This window comes from Aphelocoma coerulescens, chromosome 15 (assembly GCF_041296385.1).
Source record: "Aphelocoma coerulescens isolate FSJ_1873_10779 chromosome 15, UR_Acoe_1.0, whole genome shotgun sequence".
NCBI classification, from domain to species: domain Eukaryota; kingdom Metazoa; phylum Chordata; class Aves; order Passeriformes; family Corvidae; genus Aphelocoma; species Aphelocoma coerulescens.
The window spans coordinates 4073715-4094254 of record NC_091029.1 but is presented as its reverse complement, the minus strand read 5'-3'; the positions used below and the strand labels follow the sequence as shown (position 1 = coordinate 4094254).

The 20540-nt window shown below is 46.3% G+C and overlaps 1 protein-coding gene across 1 annotated transcript; it reads right to left on the bottom strand.

Annotated features, from left to right (window-relative positions):
* Positions 1-376: 376 nt before the first annotated feature.
* PTPN11 (protein tyrosine phosphatase non-receptor type 11) lies at positions 377-20483 on the bottom strand. The gene is made up of 16 exons (XM_069030528.1): positions 20325-20483; positions 15988-16110; positions 14774-14968; positions 13555-13747; positions 12368-12484; positions 11777-11890; positions 8984-9080; positions 8426-8505; positions 8165-8323; positions 5232-5363; positions 4395-4549; positions 3688-3755; positions 3405-3556; positions 1259-1371; positions 945-1036; positions 377-621 (listed from the first exon to the last, which is right to left on the bottom strand). Exons 1-15 carry the CDS (start codon positions 20336-20338, stop codon positions 967-969), a joined length of 1782 nt encoding a protein of 593 aa, XP_068886629.1. The 5' UTR covers positions 20339-20483; the 3' UTR covers positions 377-621; positions 945-966.
* Positions 20484-20540: the final 57 nt, after the last annotated feature.

Sequence of the window (20540 nt, the reverse complement as noted above, 5' to 3'; positions counted from 1 at the left end):
CCACGCAGCAAAATTGGAATCAAAGCCACCAATTATCACAAGAAAGCACCTTCATCTCAAGAACTGCTCACCCCAGGAAGCTCAGTCTGAGTTTGAAATGTATCAGGACTAATTTGATCATGCACTTGGTTCTATCCACGCTGGTGATCCACTGTTTTCCAACAATCCACATTGTTCCCAAAATCAGTATTTTACATTTTAGTGTCACGGATTTATCCATGGCATCGCTCTCCCACCACCCACCACCCACCCACTGCCCCCCCAAAAACCCCACAACTGCTCAAATAAGGAAAAAAAAAAACAAACCCCACTAACAGCCATACTGTGAAACCAAAATACTATTTAAAAAAAACCCAAATGGATGACAGTCCAACAGTTTGCAGGATTCAAAACTGACTCTACAAAGTAATTGTCTACCTTGTAGAAAGGATTTCCTTTTATTTGGAAAACGAGCAATTGGAAATTGGAGAGAAGAGATAAAAACAATCTTTAGATGCTCTGAAGTTTTGCCTACTGAAGGATTAAAACCACAAAGAAAAAGGTACCAAGCCCTCAGAGCTCACTGGTCACGTGAAGCTTCTTCCATCTCTTTCTTGACCTTTTTGAAAACCATTTTCATGTCTGAGAAAGGGGAAAAAAAAAAAAAAAAGGAAGAATTATTTAGGAGGAAACCCAGCAGTTCTTTCTTATTCAGGCATTGTACAGAAGTGCTCAGTTTGGACTCAATAAATCCTAACCCAAAGTCTCAACCCTGGCTTAGAAACTGTGTAGGTGCTTTGGCAGTAGAAGGTGAGATTGTGTATAGGTGTCATTAAAATTAAATTAAAATTAGCTTTTGGAACTCAGGCACCCCGAGGGGGATAAATTCCAAGCATTTTGGGCATTGCTGGGTACATTTTGTCCCAAGCCAGGCTGGACACAGACTGTCCCCTGGCCATACACACCTGGAAGGCTCTGAACATCTTCTCATCTGAAACTCTTCTGCTGTTGCATCAGCCCCACATTTTCATATACTCTAGCACTATCTTCTCTCATTCTGAAATGAAATCAGGATTATTTAGAGTCCCAACAATCTCACTTGAGACAAAAAAGAAATCCTATTGTACACACCACATAATTCAGGGACAATTAATTTTACTGGATTTATTTCAGAGCAAAGCCCAGGACAACAGGGCAGGTTCTGGGGTAACTCAGCCTTGTTTGAGGTCTCTGAAGATGAGATAGAACAGCTCAAAACTGAGAGCAGGACTGAACTTACTCTGGACACGTTGGGGTTGGGGTGCAGGGGGGGAGAGGGCTCTGATCGCCGCTCGTCTGGTCCGATAACGAATATTTAATGTTTGTGTACTCGTGACCTTTCCTCTTGCTCTTCTGTGAAGCAAAACACACCACAAAAAGCCAGGTTTGGGGTTAATCCCAGCAAACAATCATTGAGACAGTGCAGTAATTCCAAGAGGAGATAACCACGGGTGGTTTTAGGTTTGTCTGCGAGGGGAGAGCTCAGTTCTGCAGGGAACACAGCACTGAGCACACCGAAAGCTTGGCTCAAGCTATCACTGAGACAAAACCTGCAAAACCCCATTTTCCCCCATCCCACTGCCTCCAGAGGAACACACCCAACCCTCTGAATGCACTCCATCCTCATTTCCTTGGCAGAAAACTCCCCACTTCATTCTTGAGCAGCCAGTGGGCTTCCCACTGACCTTATTTCCAGCTCGGAGCCGGGGCCAACGGAGCGACCCCGTTGTTTGCAGGAGCTCTAATGAAATAATATCTGAGCCCATTAGGTTTGATATAAAAAGCAGCCAAGCTGTTATTTGGATTCTGCACATATGCTCCAGGCTGCAGCCAATTTTGCTGGCACCCAGCTCCAGATCCTGCCAGGGAACTACGCCGGGAAAGAGACGGGATATGGATTTTTCCTTTTTTTCCAGGCATCCACTATGCCTGAAAACACCGAAACCTACAACGTAGAAATTAAAGTTTTGCACAGAGTTGGGGTGTGGGGAGGGGGCTGTGGGTTTATTTGGGGTTTTTAATGCTCCAGCAAGTCCTGAGGCCTGACCCAATCTCACAGCAGAGGCTGGTGGAACCTCCGGGGAGTTCTGACTCCTGAATTTCCACGAAGAACATTCCTAGGATTGAAGCTTTTCCAAGATGGTCTCCTGAAACACGCTCACAACTCACCCAGCTCGTTCTGGTGCTCCTGGTGATTCTTAAACCACTCTTAGCCAGCATTTAGCAAAGCTGTCCTGAGCTGTTTGTGGGAACACAGCTTGGGAAAAGTTTTGTTGAGCAAATCTGGATTTGCTTCAATGAATGAAGTCTGGGAGAGAAAGGTGGATCGTGGACACGTGGAATGCAGAATTTGTGGAATGGACCACAAGGATATTTTGCAGGAACCAGCTGATAAAGAGGAACTAACTCAGTACAAGTGGGAAGTCCCTAGCAGGGAAAAAGGTACTAAAAAGAGTAAAAATATGGACTAATTAGCATAGAAAGCAAAAGGTACAAATCCCAACTGCTCTGAGGTCAGGGCAGGGAGCAGCAGGGACAGGGAGAAAACAGCAGCTCTTTATCACCAAACCAGGAAACTGCTGTAAAACCCCCCAGAACTGGAGCACAAGGAATTCCCTGAGCAGGACGGGGGAGGGGAAGGTGTTGGGATGGTTGTCACCACATATTCCCAAACATTTCTGATCCCACCACACTCCTGGAAGTGCTTTCTGTTGGATCAGCACGCTCACCCTTTCATTTTCCACTCCAATAGATTGATTTGCTACCAATAAATTCCCAAATTGGAACTGGAGCGATCAGCATCTGATTTTCTCCTTTCAGGAATGCAGGGAACAAGATTTGAAATCTCTTTAAAACACAAAGATCACAAGGTCCTGCTTTAATTAACAGACCCTTAACTTTTATTCTTCCTGCACAGGAAATTCAATAATAGGAAGGGAATTTGAGATCTGGGGGCAGGGCTGGGGACAGGGAGGGTAGGAGAGGATTCCACTTATTTTAAAGAGAAAATTCCACTTAGTAATTTATGGAGAGGATTCCACCTCTTATTTTAAAGAGAAAATTCCACTTAGTAATTTATGGAGAGGATTCCACCCAATAATGTAAGGAGAAGATTCCACTTAATATTTTAGGGAGAGGATTCTGCCTAATTTAAGGAGAGGATTCCACCTAATAATTTAAAGAGAAAATTCCACTTAGTAATTTAAGGAGAGGATTCCACTTGATAATTTAATTAACTCCTAAGCATAATGAACTGAAATACAGGAGAGTGTTCACACCTTCAGCCCCAGCCCTCCCACAACATAATTCCTCCCAAAATCCCCCCCCAACGCTGCTCCCTGCTGGAATCCTGCTGGGTTCCTGTTGGATATTTGGGATGGACCCACCTGCTCCTCCTCGATCCTGCGCTGGAGGGTCTCGATGTAGTGCTGCACTGCCATGTAAATGAACCTGTACTGGGCCTCTGTCTGCACCATCCCTGAGCGCTGGGACCTCACCATCTGGATGGTCTTGGGGACATCGATGTCACAGTCCACCCCTGGGGACAACCATGGGAATGGGAAGAGCAGGAAAATCAACATGGTGAGGGTGGAGCTCACCTGAATCCTCCATCAGCATTCCCGGGGTGGATCCCTGAACAGGCAGGGAAATCAAGAGGGAAAAGGGTACCTTTCTCTCGGATGATGTCAATGAGGATATCAATGACAATGAAAGTTCCTGTTCGCCCAATCCCAGCACTGGAAGAAGGGGGGAAAAAAAGGGAATTTAATTGTTTTGCTCTTTCTGAACGCACAGCAAAACCCCAGCCCAGGGAAGAGTCTGGCATTAGGAGAGAGGAGGCTTCCAAATTATAGCCAGGGGCTTCCAAATTACAGCCAGGGGCTTCCAAATTACAGCCAGAGTCAAACCACAGAGCCAACAGTGAGCAGAGACCTCCTGGAAGGGACAGAAATCAGCACTTCTGTCTTTCAGTGTTTATAAACACCCCTGAATCAGAAAAAAAAACCATAAGGCCAGATGTAAAATTTCCTTGCCTAAAAAAGCATCTCTTTTATAAGCTGAAAACAGCCAAAAAGGAGAGAGCCTTCACAGGTAGGATGGGACACAGGAATTCCCATGATCCTGCACTTGAAATGCTCCAGCCAGAACTGGTCCAACCTTCTCATCCAACGGCAGAAATTCTCATTTATACAAAGTTCACACTCTGAAATCCCTTCCCAAGGGGACCCTGTGCCACCCACGTGGAATGTGACATTGTACAGACAGAAAACAAAGGGAATTCTGAGCAGCTCCCAGGGAAATTTGGCCTTTTTTGAAGGTCTCAGCTCCCTGGGCCAAAAGGAGGAGTAGCAGGAGGAGCCCAGCCCATCCCTCACCTGCAGTGGACCACCACAGGTCCTGCATCAGGAATGCTCTCCTGCTTGTGGTGCACCTCCTCCAGGAAATCCAGGACACCCCCGGGATCGCTGGGAACGCCGTGGTCGGGCCAGGTTCGGAAGTGGTACTGCCACACCGTCCTCTCTGTGTTCCCCTGCGAGGAAGAGGCCAGGACATGGAAAAGCCTTCAGGTCCAAATCCAGCTCCAAAAGCATTTATGGGGCACAGCTGAGTCCAGTGGGGAGGGGGCATATCCCAAATCCCACCTGAGCACAGCTGCCACAGCTTCACAACTCTGAAAGGAGGGAACGAGCCAGGGCCCTTCCTGGCCTGGCACATCAGTCACTAAATCCCCTGATCTACTTCTCCTTCCTGATCTGAACTGCTCCTTAACAAGAAGTGCCATTTCCATGCTGTTTCCTCACCTTTTTATCCCTTCCCTTAAGTGAATTTTCCATACCCTGGACCTACACACAACCTAACCTTACCTTTCCTTTCCTCTTTCCTTTCCGTGCAACCATTTCCATGAGGGAGCAAATGCCTGGCTGGATTGAAGTGTCCTCAGTTAAAAGCATTATCCCTCCTCCCACATTCCCTCCAAGCTCTGCAGCAGTGCCTCTCCTGCCAAAAGCTGCTTAGGTAGGAGAATCTTCAATTATCCCAAGGGCAAAGAAAAAGATGGATGGAACCAAACGTGGAGCTTCAAGGAAAGCCAGGGCTCCATTTATTAATCTCTGAGTGCTTTTATTGATTCCAGAGAAATGAGCTGCTCCTGCCATTTTTCCTTTGGTGATCCACAAGCTGAACTAAAAGGACAGAGTTACTCTTGGACTCACCTGGCCAACTTTGGAAAGTTTCAGCTCTCTCAGGGTGTAATCGTGTGCTGCACTCTCCTTCACATTCCGGACACGCATCACTCCGTATTCCTTCAGGGAATATTCATCTGGCCAGTACTTGACACACTTACTCTGCAAGATTTCAAAATAAAAAATAAATTAAAAGAAAAATCCCACCAACAACAACCAAAAAAACAAAAGGGAATAATCAGGCAGGAAAAAAAAATGCTGCTTTGCAAACTGGTGAACACAACCCTGAAGCTCTCATTTCAGAATCCAGAGAAGACAAGCAGCTGACGAGGTAAGGAACATTTTAATGGGAAGTTTCTCCTCTCCATAACAAACACTGGATAATTTCAGACAGCTACAGGCCACCTGTCCTCCTAGCACCTTTTGGGATATTTTGTGCCTGGATTTTCAAAACCTGGAGCTTCAAATCCTGCTTTTTATATCTCCTTCCATCCCTGGGTCTCAAAATACAGAATTCCAGCAGAATTCAGCCCCACAGGCTGTTCCACAGCCCAAACCCTACAGGCTGCAAAAGAAGTAAAGGTCAAAGGTATAAATCATTTCCAGCAGAAATAAAACTTGGATGCTTGCTTTTTCCATGGCTTGGGGCAGGAAGGGCTGACACAGCTCTGATTCCATCACCAAAGAGGGTTCAGGCTCCTGCAAAGAGCAGTCCAGGGGTCTGTAGCTTCTAAAATGCAGAGTTTGTGGTGTTGCTGCTTCTCCATCCAGATTATCTTTGCCCAGGGATAAATTCCATCCCCTAAGGAATGGATTTTCACCTGTCAGCACTTGGATTGGGCTCCAGGGACAGGTAAAGAAAGAGCAACTCCTGGGAATGCAGCAGCAAAGTAGAAATTACAGTAGGAGCAGGCTCCAGCAAGAGCAAACACAGAGCAAACATCAAGTCCTACACAGCAATAGGGTCTATCTGCAGTTTATTCTCAATATCCAGGAGAGAACACAGCACAGGGAAGCTCCTTCTGCCAGCCCAAGGCAGAGTAAGATGCTTGAACACATCCCACGTAGGCAACAAGATGCTGTCCTGCTATTTTTGCCCTCCTTTCCCTGTCACAAGGGGAGAAACTGAAGCAAATACCGCTGATTTCAGGGGTGCCAGCAGAAATAATTTGCAGGTTTTTTCAATGCAGAGCTCTGAGCACTTGGTAGAGCAAGTCTGAGCAGCAACATGATGTTCAAATAAGCTTTGCTCTGCTGGAGGGGTTGCTGAACTGCCTCCAAACCCCAACTCTTTTAATTTCTGAGGATTTGCTGCTTCTGCACTTTAAAGCACACTCAGGACTCGGTGCAGGACTGGGATGTTCCACAGTTCCTCCCTTCCTCAGGCTATGAGCTCTTGGAGGCAGCCCTGCTGCAAAGGGTTCTCTCCTTCCTGCAAACTGCTTGGCCTGAGATAAAAAAAGCTTTGATTTGATATTAGGACTGGTATTTGCAATTTTTTACAAAGTGAAATAGGCATCAAAAAACAATCAAGGGTAAAGAAACAATAAGCAATGCAGCACTGGTGAATTAATCCAGTATTAAAGTGTTTTCTCCAGCAAAAGGGCTGAGCAAACTTTGGGAAGAAGAATGGAGAAACAGCAGAGGAGCAGAGGCCATCCAGGAGGTTCTTAAAAAATAAATAACTTGAAGAAAGAAAGGTGTATTCAAGCCAACTCTGCCAAAACAACCCTGTCATTTATTTCGGAGCCTCTCCCTCCTTCAGTGCATTCTCAAGAAGGAAACACAAATCCTGTCCCTTTATCAGGGTGATGAAGTGGCAGAACTTTACAAAGACTAGAAAAAGATCCACAAGACAAAGAGTAAAAAAAAAATAAAATCCACGAGACCAAGTCTAATGGCTCCAACAAACAGCAGCAGTGGCAGCTTTGACACCTCAGTTAGGGACAGAATCCTGTAAAATCTTCTGTTATTTGTCTTCAGTCCACACACACGAAGTTCCTGGGGGTGAGGAACCCCTGAAACCATCGGTCACCCCCAGAAAAACTTCAGGTTTTAATTGGATTTTTTTCCCACAAGTGATGCTCCCCTAAAACAGCTTTCCCTTCAGAAACCCATCATGGGAATATGGGAAAAGGGAAAAAGGTGGGCAGTGGCATGTGGAAGAAGCAGAGAAACTTTAAAAGAAGAGGAGAGAGAACAGAAAGTGTTTATCAACCAGAAAAAAGATCAGAAGCAACAAATTCCAAAGGTAAATCCATACAATCCCCAGGAAGCTGTATGTGGCTGTTGCCAGGATATCAGCATTCCACTACTCCTATTCTTTCCTGCCTTGTGTCATTAGAAAGCAGAAACAAACTGAAATATCCCCAGGTTTGCCAGAGGCCAGGGAGCAAGACAAGATCCCTGTACTCCAAAGGGAAACAGAGGGTTTTTGGGATACACCATTGCAGGGAAAATTCCTCTTTGAGAGCATTAAATCCTGCCAGAGCAGTTCCCAGGTAAGAAGCATCATCTCTTATGTTCAGTCTTGTAATAATAAAATCCCCTAATTCTGCTTTTTTAAGGAGGTCCATGCAGGCTTGATGAGCTAAAATAAATGGCAAGACTTTAGCTCCAGGAGCAGGGAATTCTTTCCCTTCAAGCACACAGAACTCCTGCTTGGCCACATCTCCCATCCCAGTGCCTCCTTCCTTGAGTAAGCTGGAAATCCAGAGATTCACATTCAGCAGCTAAAACTTCAGCAGGCAATCCTTAAGGAAGGGAGGATTGATATGACAGGGATATATCCCCAATTCCCACAGGCACCAGTAAAAAAAGGACCCTCAGCACCTTCCAGAGCTCCAAGGAATCTGGTGGACCACCAGATTCCAGCTATAAATCAATTTATCCCAGTCAGTTTAGTCCTTACTTGCACTCAAATATCACAACCTTTCCCAAGGCCAGCTGGAGTCTGGCTTTACCTTTCCTCTTTCCACTTCTTTTGTGGTCATGACAATAACTCGGGAATTCTCCTGGAACACCATCCTCCAGAAATCATTCACCGTGTTCTGCAGGCAGCCTTGGGTAGCAATGTAGCTTTTTTTTGGCTTTGAGTTGTTGCACTTGGTTTCAAACTCAGGCTAGAGGGGGGAGAAAAGACCAACCAATTTAACAAATGGTGACGAGATTCCCTTGGATTTAGGGAAGAGGAGCCATGGGATGGGAGGTGGGAATACACTCACCATAATAATATTAGCATTGATATAGTCTGAGACAGGTTCATTGGGATCGCCATCGTGGAGAACAACTCTGGTGTGATCAACTGCAAAAATGGATGTTAATTAATTATCCAACTCAGTAAATTAGTGATTAGAACATTGCAAATTGCCTCTTTTGCTTCCTCTAAAGTGGCCATGACCAGCTGGATCAAAACACATCCGTGTCCTGGGAACTCAGGAACACAGGGACACTCCAACACTAAGGCAAGGCAAAGCTTCGGGATTTGCACGTCGCAGTTTTGTCCCCCAAATTAATCCTCTTAAATTGAAGCATTGCAGCCTGTTGAGTAACAGCTGAGGGATATGAGGCTTTTAAATGAAAGCTGAAGATAAAAAGCAATATTACAAATATCCACAAAGTGCAAATGTTTGAACCCAAACTGGAAATCACGGGATAATCCTGATAAGAGGGGAAATTATCATTAAAGAGAAGCCAAAGCTCAGTGGTGCTTAATTAACCCTGTATTAATGAGGGAAATGAACCAGAGGAACATTAAATGGCAATGAAGGATCAATACTTACAGGGTAAAATGTTTTTGTATCTATTTTTGTTCTTGTTTTCCTGGCGCTGCCCTTCCTTGCGGCTGTAGAGGAGTTTGCATTCCTGCTGCTGCAAGGTCTGAGGGGAGAGCACAGACAGGGGGGCTCAAAAGAAGCAGGATGGACTGGTCCATGCTCACAGCAATCCCTTCTCCCAGAGAAAAGGGAGGAGAAGGGCATTAGGTGACTACAAATGGGGTTATCCATAAATTATCCCAGTGAAGGAACAACCCGGAGAGGGGATTTCTGGAACACAATGTCCCAGGGACAGCAGCAATTCCATACTTTCACAGCCATGCTGTTTCATGGCAAATCTCCCCAGTCCCAAACCTCCCTTCTCCCAAAGCTCCCTGGAGCTGGAGGCACCAGGATTCCAATGCTTTGCTCCAAGTTTTCCTCCCCAAAGCAGTTCTGGCCCCACTAAAAGGAACATTCAGGCTTTGGAAGCTGCTCCCCTCATCATTCCCACCCTCCAGGCTCCTGCTTTTATTTAAAGCTTGGCACATTTGCTCCCTCCTGTCTCAGTCTGTTACTCCCTCACTTAATGACCTTGGATAATTAGGCTCATCCTAAAGCCAGGGAAAGCCAAAGAAATGTAAGAGGTGCAAAGTTTCAAGCTTGTGACAAAGGACAGAAAACGGAATTTCCAAATGCACTGCCTGTGGAATTCCAGGCAAAAGGACTGAGAGCTAAACTTTCCCAGCGAGTTAAAGAATGGAAGCAATTAAATGTGTGGAAACCACATCTTCCTTCCTAGAGTTAATTATTATTGCTTGGAGCATCCCTGAGGAGAGATCCACGAGCAGCAGCAACTCCCAACAAGCCCATTCAGAGCTGGAACAACACAACCATAAATCTGGAATATCCTCCTCGATTTCGCTACAACACCCCAGCACTGAGCTCAGAAATAACCATTTTTCAGGAGGAAAAACATTACAAGGACTGTCAGCATTCCTGTCTGGTGGTTCCTGGGACAAGAGGCTCATTCCTGCCTGGAGACAAGTAATTTAAATCCACCATCTGGCCTGGCAGCTCCTGAACAGCACAGACAGGGATCCATGGACAACCTGGAGTGTGCTCCCCCCTCCTGCCACCACGGGGGACAGCTGGAGCTTCCCTGAGGGGAATGGAAAAGCAGGGCACTAAAACTGCTGGGAGAGGGCTTCATTCCCAAAAAAAATGAGGGTTAGTGCTGACCTCACTGACAGCAGTGAAGAAGAAAAAGAAGTGCAATGTCTCTCACAGGTAAAATCCTTCTTTTATTTGCTTTTCCTCTAAGACTTTTCCTTCTGTAAGGAAAACACTTTGCTTCCAAGGCCCACTGAGAAATCCACTCCAAGACAGATTTCTTCAACGTGGACCAAGAGGTCAGGAAAGAACTGTGAATTCATAGCTCAGTTATGTTTTGCCAAACCAACAACCCCTTTCCACACACACGACCTCTGCTGACTTCCTTCCCTCTCCAGATGGAATTCTGGCCATTCTGACCATTCAGCAGCCCTGGATCAAGGACTCTCCCCTTTCTCTGGAAAGAGGAAGGAGAAAGCTTAATCCTCATTTTACCATTTCCCACTGCCATGACCTCACCATCTGATATTCCCCTCACACACCTCTGTGCTAATTCCTTCACTTTTCATGGATTTCTTTTCCTTCTCCTGGCAGTAACCAGAGCCCACTGGACAGCACATTTAGCTAATGGATATTTCTGATCAAAGAGGGTTTCTCCAAGGATGGTCACTTTGCAAATCCATCACTACTCAGGAAGTTGCTCAAACCAGCCTCGTATAGCCCAAACCAGCCTCTCTGGAGCTCCCTCAGCACTTCCCAGTTTCCTGTTGCCATCTGCTGGTGGAATTCCAGACTCCACTGGTGGTTATGTGTCTGTGAGGTATAAACCAGTCCATCATATCCAGCCTGGAGTGTTCCAGGAGAGGTTGGCTGGGGCTTGGAGCAACCTGGGATAGTGGAAGGTGTCCCTGCCCATGGCAGGGGGTGGGATGGGATGGGATTTAAGGTCTCTCACAATCCAAATCATTCCACTATCCCAGGTTGCTCCAAGCCCTGTCCAATCTGGCCTTGAACGCTTCCAGGGATGGGGCAGCCACAGCTTCCCTGGGCTGAGTTTCTTCCAAATTCTGGAAGGATTTCTTCCTAATATCCCATCTAAACTTCTTCCAGTTTGAAGCCATTCCCCCTGTCCTGTCACTACACGCTCTTTCTGGAAGAAAATTGGAATTTTGCCTGCAGAGAGAAATGAAACACCAAAACAAAACGAAAATAAATCTCCAGAAGTCCAAGGAATGCATATAATCCATGTTGCTCCATCCCAGAGCTTTCTACCACTTCCCAATGGCTTTAAGATCCCCAAAAACAAGTATCAAAAAGCCACAAGGACAAGGGCAATGAATTGACTGAGAAATGGAAGGTTCCCTAAAGAAATGGTTCCCAACTTCCCAAACTGCAGAAGGAATTCGATGGATTGTCCCGGTGGGACAAACACAGGGGTAACATGAGGCTCCCTCGTGGCAAGGAGGATATCCAGGAGGGATTGGATAAAAAGCACTCTGAGAATCAGGAAAAAAAGGCAAATATTTCAAGCCATGAGAGTGGAGCTGGCAAAACTTCAACCCCTGGAGATGGGAGCAAGAACAGGGATCTGAAGTGACGGAGAGGAGGAAATGCCAGGAAGGCAGAACCCAACGGGACTTTAGCAGTGTGAGACTGAAAACTGCAGGAAACACTGGAGAAAACATTACTTGGAATGCAAGGAATCACCTCAAACTCTTCCCAGAAGCCCTGCTTGACTTTATCCGTGGTCTCTGCCAGTTTGCTGAGCTCCCTCACTCGGCTCTCGATCTCGGCAGCGTTGATCCGGGTGGTGTTCAGGGGCTGAGGGACACAGACCCCAAACAGCACAGGGTTAGCAGATCACAACCATGGAAAGACAATTCAAACACAAATCCCCTAAGCTAAAGATAATTTAATGAGAATTTTAGCATCCAGGCATCATTTTGGATGTCAGAACTTTGGAATTCAAGCAAAGGGCAGTGAGGAAGGGGATGGTGAACAGTTGCTTTTAAAGTCTCACCGTTTTTATTTAATACATTAAATTGTCTCATTTCTGGACTTGTTCTGCAATCCCTACAGACCAGGAAATTCTGCACTTCAGAGACAACACTCTATCCCTTCACAAACATGACAACAATTATTCCCATTTAAATGACTTTGTCATCCATTTCATCAAGTTTAACCCTTCACTTTTTGCCTCAGAAAAGATAAAGTCTTGCAGGAAGTGTGGAAAAGCTGCATTCCAACAACACATCCTGGAGGTGGCCAAACTCAGGGGTGTCCTGTCCTTCCACTCACCTGTTTGAGTTGCAACACGGTGCCCAAAGTCTCCACCATGGGGTTCTTCTTGTAATGCTCCACCAGATCTGTCAGAGAGTCAAACTTCTCCCCTCCGCCAACGTCGTATTTGAGATCCTGGAAAGGCAAATGCTCCTCAAAATCAATGCACTTCCCACCATCACAGCCCCTTCAGGCTGTGCCTTGCATCAGAAATAACCTTTCAAATGATGCAGAAAAAGTAGAAAACTCTACTAAAATCATTCTGCTGAAGGATAGAACTTCAATAAACAGAAACACAGACCCTTGGCAGGACATCCCCTTTTTTGCCATCTCCTTGAAAATCAGTTTATCTGCTTTTTTAGAGAGCTGATTCCCTCTGAACTGGTGTCCAGGCAGCTCAAGCAGATACTGAAGCCATGGGGTGAGAATCCAGGAATTAGGGATTTGAATTGGTTTCCAAAATTCAGTGTATGATTGGGTCCTGACAGGCTGGTACTGCCTGGCACCACCCCAATTTTAAGGAAGCAAAGCCAAGTTATTTTCCTCAATGGCATAAATGCTAACTGCAAAAAGGAGAGGTTTTCTGGAAAAAATAAACATATTCTGGTAATTCAGCATTTACAGTCCTGGTGGATGATTTCTACCTCCAAACTACTTCTGTTACTTCATTTTAGGTGTTTTTATACAATTAAGTCTTTGGGCACAACAGAAGTAAAAGAGAATGACAAAAAGGTGTGATTTTTAAAAAATCTATGATGATTTTTTAAATAGCAACCCATGGGCATATATTAAATACCAAAATTGTAATTTAATAGCAGTACAGTGAAGAACAACCTTGTATTAAATTGAAGATTTTGATTTCAAGGCATTCCTTGGAGTGAACACTCGTTTTCACAGACTGCTGATCATCTACAGGTGCAACTGCCTGAACTGACAGGAGAGAGACATCTGTGGATGAATCTCCATTTATCCAATCACTCCTATTTTGATAGAATCCATCCAGGAGGCTCCCTGAGCACAGCAAAGTGTGATTTGGGCCAGAAGGCCTTTGACAGGAGCCAGTCAGCCCAACAAAAACAATCCCTGCTGGAATTCTGATGGCATCAGAGGAGTGAATTTGATCAAAGGGATGACCTGCAGCACCCCCAGGGATAGGGGGAACGTATCCAGAGCTCCCGGGTCCATGGATTTCCTGCTTTTCCTACCTGGCAGTGGATCATGACGTGTGTCACCTTGGATTTGCCATCGTTGCTCTCTCCTTTGTCATCCCCCGTCCTCACGGAGAGGACAAAGTCCCCAGGGTGGCTCTGGCTCTCCCTCACCAGGAAACTCCCATGTTTTCCTTTCTCTGTCAAGAGTTTCTCAGCTTCTCTCCCAGAGAGATGTCCGTGAAACCACCTGGAAATAAAGGGACATAGAGGGTGACACCCTGCTTAGCATTGCAGCTGAATCCACTCGTTCCAGGTATTTGTTATAAAATTAAATCCCTTCTGTTCACTCAGCGGTGGCCAGGTCTAGGGAAAACCTCAGTTTGTAAAAATAATGAATAAAATAAACCTTGGAAGTGTCCAGGTGCACACCAGTGAGGACAGAAATGCTTCAAAGCACTTCCATGGAACTTCCTGCAAGCTTCCAGTGAAGCTTTGATCTGGATCCTTCACAACAATCCCAGTGGATTCCAATACACACCAGGTCACACTGCAACCTTCCCCTCAGTCAAGGCATGCATTCTTCTTTCATGTCCTTCATGAAACTTTCCTGATAAACTTGTGGGAATTTCACACCTTTGAGACCTCACCCTTCTATCCCATTAGGAACTGGAGAGGATAATCCCAGCAGCCTCAATTCTTCAGGAAATAGGGCCAGAAAAGCATCAATCCTCCCCAGCTCTGCTAAGCCATTCTGAGGACTGAGAGAACTTGTTTGAGTAATTTTCCTTGTTTTTTTCACTTCTAGGAATACACTGGTTTAGTTCTGACCCCTGACATTTCCTCAAATCCAGAGTCTCAAATTCTCCTATCAGCCACACTCCTCAGGAGTTTGAGGAATCTGAGGATTTGTATGGCCTTCACTTTCTAGGAAAAGCACAAAAAGTTACGCCCAGAAATATCCCTGGGAATTCCTTGCAGCAACAACAGAGCCAGAACTTCTCCAATTAAACATTCTCCCAGTAAAAATAAAGGGAATTATGCCCTCTTTTTTAGTCCTGTCCCACCCAAGGCAGAATGCTGAAGGGAACAGCTTCTGAGGCTTGGATTGCTTCACCTTTAACCACATTTATTGATCTATTTTACAAGGAACCTCCCTGAAATGAATCCAAGGTTGTGGCCACCCTTTTCCCAGACGGAGGCTGAGCGTTAAGAGGGATAAACGGGGCATGTGTTAAGAAGCACAAGGACATCGAGGCTCCACCACTTCTCTGACCTTTCTGATGTGGGGTCAGCACAGTTGAGGGGATATTTCAGCTCTATGACATCTCCATTCTTCTCCTTGAGCTGCCCATGGTGTTCCATGTAATACTGGACCAGCTCAGCCAGCGTGGCAAACTTCTCTCCCCCGTAGAGGTCATAGTAGTCACCTGTGTTCTGGATCTTGATGTGGGTGACAGCTCCAGTTCGTCTGAGATTTGAAAGAGAGGACAAAGAACCCCTTCCCGAGTCAGCTGATCAATCAATCAATCAATCAGTTTTACATTTGGTGATGCCTGAGGTGGAGAAATCCATACTCACAATTCCAGCACTAAACTATGGCAGAAGAGCTGAGCTACTGCCCCTCTGCTTCAGCTTCTCTGCCCACCAGGCAGGGGGAACAGGAAAACAATTCCATGCTGGAGGGATCCTTGAAGGCAGCGTAAATCCTGCAGCCTCATGAGTCCCAGCAGAAATCCCACACAAAATTCCACACCCAAGCACAAGGGTGGAGGGTGAGAGGAGTTTGGCATTCTGGAGGGACCCATCCAGAATTCCCACCAGCTCCCGAGGTCTCTCCCTCAGGAAACATTTGCCTTTGCCTGCTGCCACAGTCTCTAATATGAAGGAAGAGCAGCTCCCAGTAGGAATCCCCTCCTATGCCGCAAGGCCCGTTATCTCACAAGTATCCAAGCAGCACAAACTCTTATCACCAATCCCACTTTTCCCTTTTCCTTTATCTACTTCCTCTTGCTGTCTTTTCCCCATCCCCACCACACAGTGTCAGGGGACAACTGTCACAGAAGGCCTATTTTGGAAGCTGAAAAAGCCACAGTTGCCCTTAAAAACTTGCTGACTTTTCCTGTGTGAGGAGAGTCTGGATTTCCTGCTGGATCACGAATTCCCAACACCTCTGCTGCTTTCAGCTGGTTATCAAATGAATTTGGAAAGGGCTAAAAGCAATGTTATTATCAACCTATTTCTGCTTCCCCTGAACTTTTTTGTCTGGCTGTAAAATCAGAATTTACTCCCCTCCAACCTAGAGCTGGGGAAAAGTATTTGAGGAGCTCTTTGGGGAAAATGGGAGAAAAAGAAGAGGGAGAGGTGGACGACACTAAAAAGTGATCTGTGCATTCTTTCACCTCTTCCACAGAGTTCATCCACAGCCCTTTCCCCACAGGACAGCAGCAAATTAAGATCATTACCAAGACTGGAAAGATCCAAACTCACCTAACAGAGAGTGTGAAGTCTCCTGGGTTACTTTTGCTGGGCCGTGCCAGGAAGCTGCCATCGACTCCTCTTGTTAACAGCAGGTTTTCTGCCTCCACCCCAGTGATATTTGGATGAAACCATCTACAAGAGGTTAAAAATAAAGAATGTTAATAAATAAACAGCAGGTTTTCAGGGTTAACTCACGCAGAGCGATCTGACAGCTTCCAAACTGAGTTTTGTACCTAAATTAATAACATTCCCATTCATTATTAATTTCATCTTGCAATTTTATATATTGCAATTTTTTTGTAAGCCCAAGGATTACACTTATCCACACCCTGACTGCTTGCATTAAAATGATATCAAAGGTACACAACATAAACACAGACCAGAAGTGGTATTTCCTTACTCCAGGAAAACAGAGCACACAAAGAAACTGAAAGACAAACAGGAAAAATACCTAAAAATAACACAAAACATCCAAAGTGACACTTGACAACATTTTGAAGGTTAAAACCTGAACAAAACCTCATGGTTTAGGGCACAGCTGAGGGGGTCAGGAAGGAACTCCCAGCATGGACAGCCCACTGCTCTTCCTCCCAGGAATGTGGAGCCGGGGTCGGATCTATCCCGCTTAAATACAACCACAGAGGAATCTCCTATTGATCCTCACCACCCACAAACTGCCCTCAATGACTATCCCAGAGCCCAGGCAGAGCTGGGGCTGGGCTGTGGCCAACAGCTCCCTGTCCCCACCTCTGGCATTGACTTTGGAGACTTATTTGGAGCCACTCGGTGTCACCACTGCTTTTGCTCTTATCTGGAATTACCCATTTTTATTGCAGCCCCAAACGAGTTCTGCATGAAAGGACTTGGTGAGGATTTTAGAAGCCAAATCCTAAAAATAAACCATCAGAGCAGGGATGTGAGCACCCCAAGGTCGGCTCTGTCACCTTTGCACTTGGCAATTAAAAAGTCACCTTTAATTTTCAGAGTTAAACGCTCATTCTTGTGTGCAGAAAGAAGTCAGCCTGCTCCTCTTTGTACACCTCTGGGTTTTGCCAAAACACAGCAAAATATATCCAAAAAAACCCTCCACAGCTGGGCTTGTCACAGAGAGAGGAGTGTTATATCCAGAAAAATTGAACAGCATTCCTGATCCTTCCTGATCCACTCAGCATTTCAGGCTACATTGCTAAATCAGCAAAATATGAGAGCACAGGTCTAAATGTAGGGTTATTATTGCAATTGTTGTAGCAATTCCTTCTCTACTGAACAGTTGCCAATATTCCCACCAAAGCCTTATCCAGACCATTCTCTTCAGAAATGTTCTGGAGTTTAAAGGTTCCAGAAAATCCAGATCTCTAGCAAGTCATTCAAATGGGAATTAGGATCCATTTTAGAAGTAAATTGTGTGAATCTTATTGAGAATCTTGCTTTTTTTCCCCTCAGTAAATAATATTCTACTTGCACCACGAAAATCTAGTGAATAGTCCCCATCTTTCACTGAAGAACAACACAGAAAATATCATATTTATGCACAGGACGTGGAAAAAAACATTCAAAAATACTCCCAAGTTATCACAGCAAATGGGAATGAACTAATTAGTAATGTTACATTTATCTAATGATTATTCAAGGTCAAGGAAAGTTCTCACAAAAGAAACTGTGCAAGTATCAGTACCTGGAATGAACTGAACATTAAATAACACATTTCAGCCTACAACAGGTAGCCTGGAGAAGCTGATAATATATTTACCATAATTACCACATTTCCACTCCCAAAATTTTACTTCCATTAGGAGAAAACAAAACAAACCCCACCAAAAAATGTGCAGTAATAACTTGAACAGTTCACAAGCTTTTTAAATAGGCACAGGATTCAAGAGAAACCTCGGTAAGTTTTGGAATTTACATCAAAAAATATCTAAACAAACAGAGGAGAAATGATTGGAATTGGTTCTCCAGATTTATCACACTGACATTCCACAAACTTTCACCCATGGAATATCTTCTGTGTCCCACCCTGAACCTGAAGGAAGTCACTGTACATGAGCTGTTACAGTAAAGGAAAAATAATGGTTTATGTACAGAGGCGATTACAAATAACCTGTTCTTTAACCATCATTTAAAGGAGAGGTTAAACACACGAGAGATCCTTTAAACCCCAAAATCTCACTCCCATAAAATAATCCCAACATTATGCTGAAAACCAAGTGCAGCAAAGCCAAGCTACACCTGGGAGGGTTTCTTGCACTTTATGTAACTCTGGTTCTGCTGGCGCCTTGTCCTCCTGCTCCCTCAGCTCCGTATTTTTGGCTTTGAGTAGGAAGCTGCATTTGTCAGCCACCCCAAATAGCAGAATGGGGGTGTCAGTGATCCCTGCCAGCGGTTCCGGCCGGGAGGACGATCCTCCTTGAAGTGCTGCCATCCCTTGTGCTCCCAACCTTGGGGCTGCGGCCCTTCCAAACTGGGAGGGGACAGCAAAGGGCCAGCACTCCCCAGTGACACCACCCCCCACCCAGGACCTGCTCTGACGCTTCCTTTTATAGAGATGGAATGCATTTTGGGCTTTTTATCCTGCTTTCCCTCCCCATCTCCGTGGGAGCAGGTGCAGAGCTGCCCCAGCCAAGGGCAGTAAATACAATCACAGAAGTCACCCAAACCCACGCTCTGCTCAAACCGGCTCCTCACCGTCCCTCCCGCTGCAATTCCCGCAGTCGGGGGCTTGGGATACACCGTTCCCAATCCATAATTAGTTCACAGCAAGGTGGAAATGTTGGTAAGAAAGTAACCAGCGAAATACCAAGGTCTCATTTACAAAACTGAGGGGGTATCAGCAAAGCAAGGAATCTTCTGATGGAAAAAAAAATCATGGTGGAAAATCCATCCTTCCTACATTTATCCCTTTTTTTGTTGTCATGGTCCAGCAAAGACCAGCAGGAGCTGTGCTCCCTAAGTCACACGCTGCCAGCACATCTCTCTCTTCCCAAACAAAAAGAAATAAATCAATACAATTTTCCATGCTGTGATTGGGTTTTTTAATCACCTTTGCAAGAGCAGGAGAGATGAAATCGGTTCTGTCTCAGCTGTCACAACCACAGTACTGGGGATGTGCTGACGGGTACTTTAATTACTCCTATTTATAGGCTCATCAGTTGATATTTCCCATCTTTTCTTCAGTCTCCCTCACAAGTTACAATTTAGAGTTCTGAGCTGAGTAACAGAATTATTCCTGGCAAGGAGGCAGTTCACAATCTTTCCAAAAGGTAACTTGTAGCCTTGTTCCCAGTGTGACAGGGACAACCAGAAAATCCAACGCAGACTAAAGATCCTCCATAGAGTTCAACCCCAAATCCAACTATAAATGGCCATGGATTGAAACCAACCCATCCAGAATCACCATCTTGAGCAGCAGAAGAGAGAGGACAACTTATCCTTGGAGCAATTATAATTTAATAGGTATTGCTGATAGAGGTGAATCAATTGAAATTGTGGCTGCCCCATCCCTGGAAGTGTCCAAGGCCAGGTTGGACAGAGCTTGGAGCACCCTGGGATAGCAGAAGGTGTCTCTGCCCGTGGCAGGGGGTGGAATGGGATGATTTTTACGGTCCCTTCCAGCCTAAACCATTCTGAGATTCCATGAATCTCAGAATAGGTCTGTTAAAAACAGGCTATAATTTCTGTGACAATAATTCCTCTAAAGTTCAACCCTCACCTAAACCTCTGAGCCCAAAAGGAGAGCAGGTACCAGACAAATATTAAAATCTATTAAGGACAGTGAGAAGCTACAACAAAGAAATGGATTCGGCTGTTTCTCATCGTGCTTTAACAGTGCCACAAGGGTTTGAAATTAAAGTGAATGCTGATAACCGACTAAGAGCGCAGGAACACTCCTTTTGCAGCTGGGTCGTGTTTTAGGGTCGGTAAATCAGCGGTGCCGGCCCTCGATGGAACGCGAACCCCGGGGCTCGGTACCGAGCAGGTCCCACACACCAACAGCTCATCCCTCGGCTCCGGTGCTCCATGGGGACACGCACCTGAACCCCCCCCCAAATCGGGGACGCCGGCGCAGCTGCGGCCGCCAACGGGAGTCGGAGAGACTCTAAACCACCCGAACCCTCGACCCCGGGGAGATCCCCCAGGGAACGGGCGGGGAGCGGGATCCGGGAGCGGGGATATCCCCCCGGGAACGGGCGGGGTGGGCGCTGCCGGGGTGGGTCGCGGGGGTCCTGCCCGCCCGCGGGGAGCAGCCCCATCCCCGCAGCCCCCGGGAGCGGGCGCGGAGGCGCCCCAGAAGCAGCGGCCCCTGCCCGCCGCCCTCCCCGCCGGCCCGGCCGCCGCTCCCGCCTCACCTCCGCGATGTCATCTTCCCCCGTGGCCCCGGCGGGTCGCGGTGCGCCGGCCCCCCCCGCGCCGCCCGCCGCTCACATGGGGGTCCCGGCGGGGCCGCGGCCTTCGGGCGCTGCGGGGAGCGCGAACAACGGCGGCCTCGGGCCCGCGAGCGCGGCGCGGCCCGCCCCGCGTCACCGCCCGCGCCGTCATCGCCCCGCGCCGCGCCCCGCCCCGCC

Excerpts from the sequence above, each read along its gene's own strand:
- PTPN11 (XM_069030528.1), bottom strand. Across the intron at positions 12,485-13,554 it reads ACGTCATGATCCACTGCCAG|GATCTCAAATACGACGTTGG; the intron begins GTAGGAAAAGCA and ends TTGCCTTTCCAG. Across the intron at positions 9,081-11,776 it reads GCTTCTGGGAAGAGTTTGAG|ACCTTGCAGCAGCAGGAATG; the intron begins GTGATTCCTTGC and ends CTCTCCCCTCAG.